The 14457-nt window shown below is 41.1% G+C and overlaps 1 protein-coding gene and 1 long non-coding RNA gene across 11 annotated transcripts in view; one reads left to right on the top strand and one right to left on the bottom strand.

The window, feature by feature from the left end:
• Positions 1–14457, top strand: part of LOC124261982 (cardiomyopathy-associated protein 5-like) — a 117369-nt gene that overhangs the window by 49686 nt on the left and 53226 nt on the right. For 9 of the 10 annotated variants that reach the window (XM_046696353.1, XM_046696354.1, XM_046696355.1 and 6 more), the window contains 2 exons: positions 10092–10632; positions 10782–11122. In XM_046696353.1, coding sequence (XP_046552309.1) covers positions 10092–10632; positions 10782–11122 — 882 coding nt within the window. Of the gene's footprint in view, positions 1–1810; positions 1987–10091; positions 10633–10781; positions 11123–14457 lie in introns of those variants that run through there. The other variant, XM_046696356.1, reaches the window with a different exon arrangement.
• The window catches only part of LOC124261984, a 69555-nt gene that overhangs the window by 40819 nt on the left and 14279 nt on the right, over positions 1–14457 (bottom strand). The gene's annotated exons all lie outside the window — the stretch shown is intronic.

Genomic DNA, 14457 nt, shown 5'->3' with positions numbered 1-14457 from the left:
AGCATGCATCAAGCATGCAGTAATGAGCAATACAATATGTCCTATCATTTTAATTAAATTTTCTAATTTTTTTTTATAAATAACAGACTTGTCCACTTATCTTGACTTGCCTTTTAAAGGATAGAATTACTATACATCCATGGGCTTAGCCTTCAGTACAGCCTTGGAGCAAGGCTATGGTCCACTTCTTGACTTACCTTTTAAAGTTAGAATTACTGTCTACATCCATGGGCAGCCTTCAGTACAGCCTTGGAGCAAGTCTATGGCTTCAGTTACAAGGTTGATTATGTCTACTCTCACTGTATCAATTTTCAACAACACAAGGATATTGTAGATCATGTATGTTCATGATACTGAGGGTGATATTATATCACCAATATACAATTAACTATCAGGCTTCATAGTAAATATGTACAGTTGTGTTTGTACAACTGTGTAGCAGTAATTCAATCTAGATGTCAGTAGTATTTTTCATTGCTAAAACACACCAGATCTATATTGAACAAATGCAAGCTATTGAATTTTTATAGTCAGTTTAACAAGAGCATGAAATGAGCATGAAATTGACTTGTGTATGTTTCATTGACATATTGATTACAGCGTCAGTGATACAGTTTAACCATTTCCGATTGGCTGATTATGATCAAACACAAACATGTTTATGTTCACCCTGAGTAATGTGAATGGTTTGTTTATACATGGAAAAATTATATTGAAACAGGCTTTTTTTTTAAAGTTCAAATGAGAATGGCTTTCGGTGATTTTATCATGGCAACTGGATGATTTTTTCTCAATTTATTTACAACGTAATCAGATAGATCAACGACAACATATTTATAGTCACCCCATCAATGGGTGTGATCTATTATGCTCTATTGAAGATAGCAGTATGGCTTGATCTGCAGCAATATTGCTGACTCAGCAGCTCTTTGTTTGTGGGCTGGGTGTATGTAAAAAACAGCTAGGGTTCACTACAGTGAGATCATGTTCCTAACTCTTGACATTTACATGTAACAGACATCACTTGCTGCTTGTTGCTGCACATGCTTCGCTGGCCAATGCAGCAACACCATACTATTACACCATATCAGTTGTCGTAAACTATTCTTAGAAATATGAAATATGTCAAATCTTTCTGGGATGTTTATGTACAAAAAACATCCTTTGACCAACAAATTAGCCATTTATAATTATAGGTTTGCATATGAGGATGTTGTTTGTTTTGGAAAGTAGAAGGTTTGTTTTCAGTTATTTTCAGCTGGGGATAATGGTGGTCTGTGTGTATGTACAAGTGGTCTGCACCTCGGATTATTTCAGAAATTTGATACATTTGTGGAATGTGAATTTAAGTGCAGTCCCTTCCCACTGCAGTTTCCCATCTCATACAAACAGCGATAGCATGGAATTTGGGCAACACATACTTCCCAGTGTCAGAGTTGAGGAGTCTGGTTCAACTTCTGACCAAACAATTTGTACTGGCTGTCAAAATAACAAATTCCAACCAGGTTTATACGTACAAAGGATTTGAGATGAGGGGGACCCTCTTTAACAAGTACTAACAATTTGACCTACACGCTTCACGGAAGAAATACTTTAGGTGCACTGAATCAGAAACAGAGACAGGATTCCTTCTGTCAGTGTTATAAAGAGGTGATTTCACCTTCTAGGGAGGATCATTTAATACCTGTAAATTGCACTTGAGATGAATGTGAGGTGGTGTTGATGACAGTGCAACACATGACATAACCTCTAGTTGAATGACAACGATTTGGGTGCGGTGAACAGTAAGAGGCATTATAATGAGGAGGTTGTAAGTTTGGGGGATGTGGTTGAAACGGAAGCCTGTTCTTGTGTAGGGTGGTAGATAGGAGGTGTGGCGGGGAGATACAAGACCTTATCCTATGCTGACTGTCCTTGCAACACTTGTGGATTACATGAGGAGAAGTCACAGCTGACACGGGAGTAACTGGACATATATACCTCATTGTAAGTTTCGTTTCATTCATGTTTCAGACAACTTATGTATTGTTTGCTGAATATTATTTTTGTGAAAGAAGATATTTGTAAAGTACATACTGTCCCACATGTTGCTGTGTTGAGTTAACTCAAGGTACAAATCAAATCGATTCATAGAACTCTGGTCTTTAGTTCCACATGTACTGATAATCTTAGTGATGGTGTGTGGTAAAACTTTGTGATGGTTATCTGTCTCTTGGAGTATCAGAGAAAGTGGGTCAAACGCATGTGGAAGTGTTCTCACAGACCAAAACAAGATCTTGCTGGAAGGTCTGAACAAGAAACTAGTTTACACAAGTTTGTGAAATTGTTTGTGTAGATCAGGTTTCTGTTTGTTCCACTTCAGCACATAGTGATGTAGATGTGTTGTTGTAGAAGTCGATGTTAGTGAAACCAACCTCTTGGGACTCGCATAACATTTGGCAGCAAATGCATCAGCGCTGCGGTTTGTGGGAAATGTCATCATGTACAGAAGTTGGGTTGACATTTGAACAGTGATTGAAATGTTGTTTCTAAAGGCCACATAAAGTTGTTGTTTTCACTCCCACTACCAGTAATCGGTTCAGTCTGATATCATCAGCTCAGTCTGATATCATCTCACTAAATGGAAACATTGGGGGAATACATGGGTTCTTATCAGGGATTCATCTTGGCACTCGACACTACCAGGAGTCAGGTTTACTATTACTGCTATCCTAGGGGGTCAGTACAAGTAAAATGTATTGTATTGTAGGTGGTGTTTGTCATGTTGTCAGTGAACGTTCCAGGGTAATTTTCTTCCTGGTCCAGTAGATAAAGTACTCCCTTCCTACATGGCGTAGCACAAGGACTGTTATGTAATAAACAAGGGGTTTGTTTCGGTTATTGCTGCTGGGTTAGTCCGTAAAACACAGATACAATGTACAATATACAATGCACAACATTCAAGATAGAATGTATTTATTGCACAAACATTCATGTAGAATCAACGACAGTATTCTCTAAACTGTATAAACAAATGCATAAAAAGCCAGGAAACAATGAAGCGTACCAAGACAAATATTTAGTTATTACCCGGGACAGAAGATCATTTCTATGTTACCCAGTTCATGGTATATATAATAGAAGATCATTTCTATGTTACCCAGTTCATGGTATATACACTAGAAGATCATTTCTATGTTACCCAGTTCATGGTATATATAATAGAAGATCATTTCTATGTTACCCAGTTCATGGTATATACAATAGAAGATAATTTCTATGTTACCCAGTTCATGGTATATACAATAGAAGATAATTTCTATGTTACCCAGTTCATGGTATATACAATAGAAGATAATTTCTAGGTTACCTGGTGTATGGTTTAAAAAAAATATGCATTATTTGTGTGAGGCTTTGATAACGATTAATTTGAGAGCAAAAAGAATAAAATAAGGAATGCCTTAATTACATCTGAATATTTACTGCGAGGTATCAGATAGTGTTGTTTATCTCCGAGGAATAAGCAATATCCACAGAGACCTTCTTCCAAACAACATGTATGTGTAACTACTGGCTCAAAACCCAAGTTTTATTAGTATCTAGAAATACTGCACCTCAGATACGTTTACACATAATGCTGACATCAGAGTTTAGACAGCAGATGGAACAGTTTCAGCGTGGACTGAATGTTGGTTAATGACATGATGTTTCCTGCTACATCGTACTACTATTGGAGGGCAGTCTCTAATTAACCTGGTCTGGACCAGACAAACCAGTGATTGATATTATGTTCAATGTCCCAGGTTAGAAGGGTTGTTTACTTTGTCTGTAACGTATATTATTCTGAACTTGTTGGTGAGTTATCTAGGTTAGTCTGTATCACAGTCCCTGAACCACATTATTTTCCCTACTGCCTAGCCCTCCATACAAGGCTAAACCTCAAAATGAAGCAAGTCTAGATTCTATCAGGTTCTGAATTTCCGATCTCACTGGGGCTCCTTTTCAATTTAAATGGGTTTATTTGTTACTATTAAAATTATATATAATCAGAGACTAAGCGATAGTCTATGATGTAGGTTTGTTACATGGTTCATGTCACAAGACGAGGCGGAGGCTGGAACATGCACACAACTTCCTATACACTGAATTCAGAGTGCATTTCCTTTTTCCACTGTCAGATCCATGTTCGAATAGTTATTACACATATTTTTATCCACTGGTTTTGCAATATAACCCTTGTTCTAGTGGCTGACCACAGTTGGTGTTGTACCATTTTTGATCGACTGACATATCTGAAAGCGGGGCAGGGTGGGGGTGGGGGGTGTTGTTCTGTGCCTACCAGTTCACACATGATTGTGACAGCTGAAATCAACACATGTACATTTTGACCTTGCAGGGATATGTACATTTCATAACAGTGAAGCAGTGTGACTGGTTCCCAGACATATTTGTTTTAGACAGACACCTTCCCCCAACCCACTGGTCACAGAGTGTGACTGCCACCGCCAGGGTCAGGGGCAAAGATAACACAAGTCTTTGGTGACTGACAGACACAAAAGGAGGTGTAATCAGTTCCCCGATTTAAATATTCCCTGATATCCTGCTGGGTAAGAGGTGTGTACAGTATGGTCGGTCTGCCAAACATGGCTCCGTTAAAATACTGACAGTGTGCCAAAGTCCTCCATTACTGAGAATACACAGGGCAAGGTAACATGGCTGGTGTTCAGCTTCAGTCTGGATTTAGAAGCTCTTGAACAGTATTAGAACGTGTATATATAGATGTGTGAAGCTTTTTTAAGTTCGATGTTGCTGTTCAGCTTTCTGCAGGGTATGACCTTATCATGTGTGTGGAGATATAGCTTCACCTTGAACATTGAATCAATGTAGTCGGTACAGGTTAGGCTGGATTTACACTGCCGGGAAGAACGGGATGGTTGGGGTGGTGCAGGGGTCCGTCCATGTCACCCCAGATGATGACCGTTAGTTAATGAAAATATTGTAAATTATGCCTATGAATCTGCAGTAGGTGTTTATAGTTTTTTGGAAACTGCTACATGTACACTTCCACACCTGCAAACTGCTACATGTACACCTCAACACCTGCAAACTGCTACATGGCACATACTCACACACACACCTGCAAACTGTCACATAGCAAGCACACCCACCTGCAAACTGTCACATAGCAAGCACACCCCCACACACACCTGCAAACTGTTACATATCAAGCACACCCACCCACACACCTGCAAACTGTCACATAGCAAGCACACCCACCCACACACCTGCAAACTGTCACATAGCAAGCACACCCACCCACACACCTGCAAACTGTCATAAAGCACACACACACCTGCAAACTGTCACATAGCAAGCAAGCAAGCACACCCACACACATTCCTGCGAACTGTTACATAGCAAGCACACCCTCCCACTCACCTGCAAACTGTCACATAGCAAGCACACCCACTCACCCACCTGCAAACTGTCACATAGCAGGCACACCCACCCACACTCACACCTGCAAACTCACATAGCAAGCACGACCACCCACACACCTGCAAACTGTCACATAGCAAGCACACCCACCCACACACCTGCAAACTGTCATATAGCAAGCACACCCACCCACACTCACACCTGCAAACTGTCACATAGCAAGCACACCCACCCACACTCTCACACCTGCAAACTCACATAGCAAGCACACCCACCCACACACCTGCAAACTGTCACATAGCAAGCACACCCACCCACACTCACACCTGCAAACTCACATAGCAAGCACACCCACCCACACACCTGCAAACTGTCACATAGCAAGCACACCCACCCCCACACCACACACCTGCAAACTGTCACATAGCAAGCACACCCACCCACCCACACACCTGCAAACTGTCACATAGCAAGCACACCCACCCACACACCTGCAAACTGTTACATAGCAAGCACACCCACCCACACACCTGCAAACTGTCACATAGCAAGCACACCCACCCACCCACCCACCCACACACCTGCAAACTGTCACATAGCAAGCACACCCACCCACACACCTGCAAACTGTCACATAGCAAGCACACCACCCACCCACCCACACACACACCTGCAAACCATCACATAGCAAGCAAACCCACCCACACACCTGCAAACTGTCACATAGCAAGCACACCCACCCACACACCTGCAAACTGTCACATAGTAAGCACACCTACCCACACACCTGCAAACTGTCACATAGCAAGCAAACCCACCCACACACCTGCAAACTGTCACAGCAAGCACACACACCCGACACACACCTGCAAACTGTCACATAGCAAGCACACCCACCCACACACCTGCAAACTGTCACATAGCAAGCACACCCACCCACACACACCTGCAAACTGTCACATAGCAAGCACACCCACCCACACACCTGCAAACTGTCACAGCAAGCACAGCACACCACCCTGCACACACACCTGCAAACTGTCACATAGCAAGCACACCCACCCACACACCTGCAAACTGTCACATAGCAAGCACACCCACCCACACACCTGCAAACTGTCACATAGCAAGCACACCCACCCACACACACCTGCAAACTGTCACAGCAAGCACACACACCCGACACACACCTGCAAACTGTCACATAGCAAGCACACCCACCCACACACCTGCAAACTGTCACATAGCAAGCACACCCACCCCACACACCTGCAAACACATAGCAAGCACACCCAACCACACCTGCACCTGTCAACTGTCACAAAGCACGCACACACACACACACAACTGCAAACTGTCAGAAACAATAAGATTGATAGAATTATATAGCATCATATTTCTCCAGGCAAACATAAAGCATTAACTTGTATCTTCCAATTCAATTATTGATTACAGAAATTAGCTCCCAATTCTTCCTGTCCCTATTAATGCGCTTCATTAATCACACTCACTACATACATCTCAAGAACAGTTGTGATTGTGATGTAGGCAAATAGTTTGGGCAGTAATCACGTAACACAATATATGTGGGCTAGGTCAAACATTAATCACACCACACATATACCCAATTTGGCTGGAATCTGACATGGTAAGTGTTCACAATGATTTTAATTAATATGGCTTTTGGCTTAGTTTCAAATGGTTGTTAAAACCATCATATAAATATACTTCGAAACATTTGCCACAGTCTTACAAGGAGGAACAGCATTACCCCTGTCTGACAGTAGCGTAGGTAGGTAGATGGGGACAGTGGCAAGGGTAGAGAAACATCTGCCACAGTCTTACAAGGAGGAACAGCATTACCCCTGTCTGACAGCAGCGTAGGTAGGTAGATGGGGACAGTGGCAAGGGTAGAGAACGGTGGGGTAGGGGACTCAGGGACAAACAGGAGGAGGGACCAGGGTGACAGATCCATGTTGACAGATAGGGGTTATCTCTAGATGGCTAATAATGAGTAGCTTGATAGACTATGATGTAGAGGCACACTGTTGACTGGGTACTGTGGGCAGGGAGGGTCTCGGGGAATGCATAGAGTGGGTAGTAGAGGTGGAGCGTACTGTACTGGAACTGTACTTGTAAGTTTAAGCCTCACCCCACCATGTTGTCCTCCCAGGCTGTAGGTACTGGTATATAGAATATAATGAAGGCTTGTAGATGAATTGGCTTTGTGTTTGTTGGCTGAGGTCTAACATCAGATCCTTATCACTGTGTGTGAAGTCATAGATAACTTTCAGAGTTCAGTGGACATGAAAACACTCAACATTAGGAAGTATGTCTTTCATCAACAGACAGCCCGGGTAAAGAGGGTCCTCAAGTAGGACGTTTCCTAGCAATAGACACATTTCATGGGTGAGGTTTCCACTGAACAGCTTGAATGGCTGGAGGATTGGTGTATTCATATTGAGTATGTTAATTCATGACATCTGAGTAATGTTAGCCAAGATGTACTCTGTCTGATCTTAATGAACTTCTAATCTGTCGCTAACATTTCAAGGATTCTTGCAATATTAGTGTGTATGCCATGTGATGTTTATTCTGATTTGTTAATGCATAAATGGTAATGTGGAGTGTGAGAGTTTTTCAAGAAGTTTTACTTTTGTTTGAGGAATACTAAGGTGCAGATTCCACACGATAGTGATGGCATTGTTTTGTGTAACTGATTCAGGAGCAAGTCGGATGTAGCCTGTGTTTCTCATAAGAAGTAATTAATTAGGATTTGGAGGTTAAATGATGCTCCTGCTATAAGTCCTGGTTTGTCTGACCCACACTCAATTACACATAGGTTGATGGCTGCATTAACAGCAGTTGTATGTAGTTTGCAAAACAGACAGAAATAGATGTATTTATGTCTGTGTACGTCATCTCTAACTATTCACTTCTATGCTGGAATATTAGGACTAAACGAGTTTTCTTAAATATTTTGATGAGAAATGAATTCATTCAAACTAGTTATGCCACATTTACCATGAACTCAATACATTTCTGTTGGAGCGTTTCTGTATCAAGTGAAGTAATCATAGCTCCTTGACACAACAGCAGTTTCTGCCGTTCACAGAAATATTAAAATGTCTGACATATCTAGGTTATGATTCACCAACACCAATATGAGGCGAGAGGAGATTGCAGCATGTTCAGAATCATGCCAGTGAATTAAGATGAAGTTCCATGGCTGCACAGCACCTAAATGTGAACCAGTGTCGGCTCACTGTAGATGACCAGATTAGGGCCATGTGTGACCTGATTCAACAACTTTATACTTCCTCTTTGCATGATAACATGTACTGGATCGACACATGTCATAGTGACCCATGTTCAAATTTAAAGGCCCCCCTCAAATTCATGTCCCCATGTGAATTTTACACATATACACACATGCTCAAATGCGCACACACGCACAAGTGAGGACAACCCGTGAAGATCCGGGCTAGAATTGGTCTTCAGTAACCCATGCTTGTCGTAAGAGGCGACTAACAGGATCAGGTGACTTGGTAGACACATGTCATTGGTTCCCAAATGCGTAGATCGTTGCTCATGATGTTGACCACTGGAATGTCTGCTCCAGACTTGATTATTTACAGACTGCCGCTGGAATATTGCTGAGTGCGGCGTTAAACTGAACTCATTCACTCACATGTGAGGACAGACTGCCTCAGTTCACACGTAACTGGGGGCGGTGGGGTAGTCTAGTGGTTAAAGCGTTGGCTCGTCACGCCAAAGACACGGGTTCGAATCCCGCAATGGGTACAATGAGTGAAGCCCATTTCTGGTGTCCCCCGCCATGATATTGCTGGAATATTGCTAAAAGCGGCGTAAAACCAAACTCAGTCAGTCACACATAACTGATAAACGTTTCCGTCGATGATGACACAACTCATACAGAACAATACAAGTCACATTACAGGAGCAAGGGAGATAACTGTGATGCTTATGATCTTCAAGTTAACTTTGGCCAAAAACATTCCAGAAAAAGTTTTCCATAACAGCATGTATACATTGATCTTTATCCGAGGAAGAGAGTTTATGTGCCCGAATACTATGTACCATGTTATACCATGTCATATGTACAAGTAACATTTGAAATTGCTAAGTACACAGAGCCTTACGTTGTGCAGGAATGTCCTGTGAACCTTGGTTCCGTAACACGGCCATTTCCTTAACACTGATAATGATGCCATAGATGGTGTTGTTTGTTGCAGTAACAACAGGGTGGTGACAAGTTTCGTGTGGATTGTATATTGAGTCGTGGATTGATGTTGACTCTTGGTTGTTGATTATTACCTAAACTGTAGCAGGTTTACTGCAATCAATTATGAAAATATTACATCAAAGTCATTCAGGAAAATGCAGGTTTGTTGTGTTCTGGAATGTTTATTGTAGTAAAGGTGACTGATAATACACCTTGGTGTGTGATCATAATCAGCAGTACTAGCCAGACTGTTCCTGAGGAAACAGACAGGTAGGCCTGTCACATTCTGAAGTGTTCAGGTTGTTCCCTGGCAAGCAGACAAGTAGAGCTCATTCTGAACAGTCTAAGAACTTTTTTGACCTGTTGTCATAATGTTTAAAGAAACTTAACCTTTCTGTGATCTGTAAAATGTTGCTTATGATTTCAGATTTCAAACGGGACCAAACAGAATGGCACATCAGAGCCTTTCGAGCTGTCTTTTGAAGTGAGTACCTCTAATGACACAGCCCTAGAATCTTCCACAGAAATAGCCGATTCTTCAGAAAACATGTCTTCGTCAAACCCCCTGTATGACTTAACCACTGAGGAACCTCCATCAAACCCACTGTATGAGTTTGAGAGTCAAACCACAGAAACAACGGTGGTGAAGTCTTCCAGTCAGCAGTTTGAAAACGCTGATGAAGAATGTGCTCCCTCTAACCCTCTGTACGAATTCTCGAATAATGGTGACCTCCAAGTGGAAACTACCATCACTACATCAGAATCAGCAAGCTCAAATCCCCTGTATGACCTCATGTCCAATGGAAATAGTGGATTTGACGAGCAGGTCACTGGAACTGCCACAACGGGTGGAGAGGATTTCCTCATCGATACCAGCACCACCAGCGAACAGCACTATATTGATGTCTCCAACAGTACTTCAAAACAGGAAGAGTTCATTATGAATGAACCTTCAGGGGAACTGATTGGTGAGTTTGAATCTAGGGAGATCATTCAGGATGAGCAAAAGTACAAGGGGACGTAACTCAAGATGACCAAGCATATGAGGAGATGAATCGTCCAAGTGACCAAGTGGATAATTTAATTGATGATTATGAAAATACACAAATTGTTTCAGATGTGATTGTGCCCGAGGAATCATATACTGAAGAAGCACCAAGGGAACCCTCACCTGAACCTGTCAGAGATTCTTCTCCAGATATCATGAGAGAACCTTCTCCAGACATTATGAGAGAACCTTCCCCAGAGCTTGTCAGGGAACCTTCTCCAGAACCAGTCCGGGAACCCACCCCAGAACCAATCCGGGAACCTTCACCGGAACCAATCCGGGAACCTTCACCGGAACCAATCCGGGAACCTTCGCCGGAACCAATCCGGGAACCTTCGCCGGAACCAATCCGGGAACCTACCCCAGAACCGATCCGGGAACCATCTCCAGAGCCAGAACCAAAACAGGAGGTAAGATCTATTAAGTTTTCTGTACCGTTTCTTTATGATTTATTGTCAGTGGTTATTGAGCTGCAGAGGCACAGGTTTACCCTTTTCAGATGCTGTGTATCATCAATACAAGCAGGTGTCAGAGAACAAATTCCATCAATTTCTTGTTGTTAGTTTAACAGCTCTACAATATTCTCAGGATCACAGGTTTAGTACCTTGTTGAACTCTGTCCAAGATCATCAACCAATAAGAAATTTGTAAATTTGAGCCAAAAAGTAAATTTTGTATGGTTTCTATCTGAGCGTGAGAACGGTTATAGAGACACTTGCAGTATTGATGGTAGATGGAGTGTTTGGTGTTCGGTACAAGATTTGGCCATTGTCTACAAACAGAAGGGTTGTGTTTTGACCTGAACAAAGTGGTTTAGGCAGATATTTCTGAGTTGAAGTTGAATTCTCAGGACCTGTCAGCCTCGGCCAGTGGTCAAGGAAATGCTAAACTACTGCATGCATGGAATGCTTATTGTTGATGGTATCAATGTAATACTGTTGCAACTGAATATGATTAAAATAGGCATGTTGTCAAATTGAGCATGGTTCATGATGCATACCTTTGCTTGATTGAAATTGTCTGTATGTTTAACCTGTTTTCTGTTCAAAACTTAGGGACAAGTACTTGTTTGTATCAGGTACATAAAGTGATGATGATGATGATGATGATGATGATGATGATGATGATGATGATACCAGATATTTCAATGTTCCATTTCAGACATTTTATCAGTTGACCTGTTTGTATCATGTTGTAAATGATTCCTTCAATGTTATGTATTTGTGAACAAGCCTTAGTTTGTTTGGTTGTACAGGCTGCATGCCATGCTTAAAGATGGCGACTAAATTGTATATATTGTTATAACTTATATTCTTTGTGTACATCATTTATTATATTGTTATATTACAACAATATCGGTATCATTTTTTTAGTATGTGTTTTTCCTGGAAATGCCAGACCAGCTTATTACTTCATCTACATATTTATATTCCCTGGAACCAGAATACAAGAGGGAAAAATCGGAAAATATTAACTAACATCTTTTATATGACAAATTGATTTTTTAGAAAAGAATTACACCCTCTGCTTGCAAGATGTGAATATATTTGTAAATCTTAAGATTTAATATGACTGAATGATTATTTCCCTTTGTGGATTTTATAATAACATGCAGATTAGATTGGTCTGGTCTTTTCATGAATCTGATCTGTGACCGAGGCGAGAGCCCAGGTCAGCATTGTCATATGAGCCAGTCTCGTGTAGCTCATCAATATTGTATCGTTAGACGCTGGGTCATACTGCTCGGACAACATTGGACGTTAGAAGCAGATATCAATAATGCATGATAAAGTTGTACATCATGTTGTAGATCAATAACATGTTTAATAACATTGTACATATGATGTATCACATACATGTGATGTATTTCTTGTATCAACTCATGGCCTTAGACAGATACAGGGACTTTCAGAATGACAGACTTCTTATACCAAGATATATGTTATATAAACATTGTGAGAAGTTATGATGGGAGCTTTATTTATTTGCTGACAAATGAAAACCTTCAATAACCAGAGGATTCTCCAAAATATGAAAAATATAAAAAGAAGAAATCACTGCTGTTGTTCCCCAAATAGTCAATGATTTAAGGGGCTATATTTTCTCATTTGACACTCTGGTTCTTGTATTTTGAGCATAATGATTAGGACAAAAGCCAGTTACTTTAATTCTCAGTTTCAAACAATTCGTTATGGGATAAGAGTGTATCTGAATACAGTTTTCATGAATCAGTGATTAAAAACTGGTTAAACTGACATGAAGATTTTATGGTGCTTCGTCTGACATAGACCAAGTCAGCCATTGTTCACTGAGGAAATAATGAATATGGTCAAGTTGCCTCCTGGTTGGGAGATAGCTACTTGGGTCAGTGACATGGACAACATGTTGCCCACCACCCTGCACACCTGCATGACGGCGTGGTGTTGCAACCGCTACTGGCAGCAATACATTCCATGGGATCAATGCTCCTCATATTGACACATTCAGCATTTGTTGGCTTTGGCTGGCTCGTCCAATACTGTCTGTTGGGTGAGAAAGTACTCTAACACTTATACGGAACTAAATTGATCAACTGAGACCTCATTTGGCCATTGCGTGAGAGACAGAATCAGAATTCCAGTGTGAAGGTTTAAGATGGTCACGTCTGTTGCTGTAACCCATGGAGGGGTACAGGAAGGGGAGATAACCTGATTGCGAGTCTGCATTTGAGGATGTTTACCACTTATGTATACTGAAGATGTGTCAGTGGAGTTTCTCTACAGGTAGGCCCTCTGGAGATACTGGCTCCTTAAGACTAGTTTGAATTAAATTTCCATGTCCTCTTGTCCAGATGTATGTCAGTGTATGGTGTTTCAACAATAATGTTTGTTGTTTAAATTAAGGGTTGTATGATTCTCTGACGTGTTATCTATGTGTGGCTGATCAACATTTTATAGGGTGAATATGGATAGGCATGGTACAGGATTTGGAGAACCTTGTTTACAGACTCTGTATGTAGTAACCAGGGTCAGTTTCTCTGTCATGTTTTGTTCACTTTGAGAACCTAGAAATCCTAAATCCACTCCAATATGCATTTGTATCAGTATTCAGATGGTAAACCATTTTATCATTAAATCACAATACCTTTCATAACAAACTCTTGTAAAACATCAGGTATTATTAATACGCTGTTGTATTGTAATCAGTTTATTTCCCCAAGACTTTCCATGTGTTGATGGTAGCTTTGGATATGATTGGTTTGTATGGTCTCCTGAAGTTTGATGTATGTCTGTTTGGTTGTTAAACATAATAAAGAAGGATTGCATATGGATTTCACATAACTTTCATCTTGTTAGTGACAAGCTAGCACAGATTAGAGTAGTGAGATTTATGTTCTACAGAGCCATGGAGGAATAATAAGTGTTATCAGACCTGTGACCTATACTCAGTATATTGACCTGTGACCTTGACCTACCTCATCTCCCCAGGTGCTAGTGACTTGTGAATCAAGGTGTTATTTTTCCATTGTTGTATTATTGATGTCCAGTTGCACATCAGGCAGTAACTTGCAGTAGTACCACTATAGATTTTATTGTGTGGCCCGACAGTCAATAATTATCGTTTCATTGTTGGAACTCCCAGATCACTACATTCACCAGTAGTCACCAACAGTAGTCACATCCAGTTATTGTCCTGAGTTTTTATGGGATTAGGGCTTTGTTTGGATATGGCATTGTGTAAACAGGAGATAAACTACCTCGCCAAG

The sequence above is a fragment of the Haliotis rubra genome, unplaced genomic scaffold, assembly GCF_003918875.1.
Source record: "Haliotis rubra isolate DU_JTF1 unplaced genomic scaffold, ASM391887v1 Scf82, whole genome shotgun sequence".
NCBI lineage: Eukaryota > Metazoa > Mollusca > Gastropoda > Lepetellida > Haliotidae > Haliotis > Haliotis rubra.
Note: the sequence above shows the minus strand (reverse complement) of the source record. Positions and strands in the feature narration are given on the sequence as shown.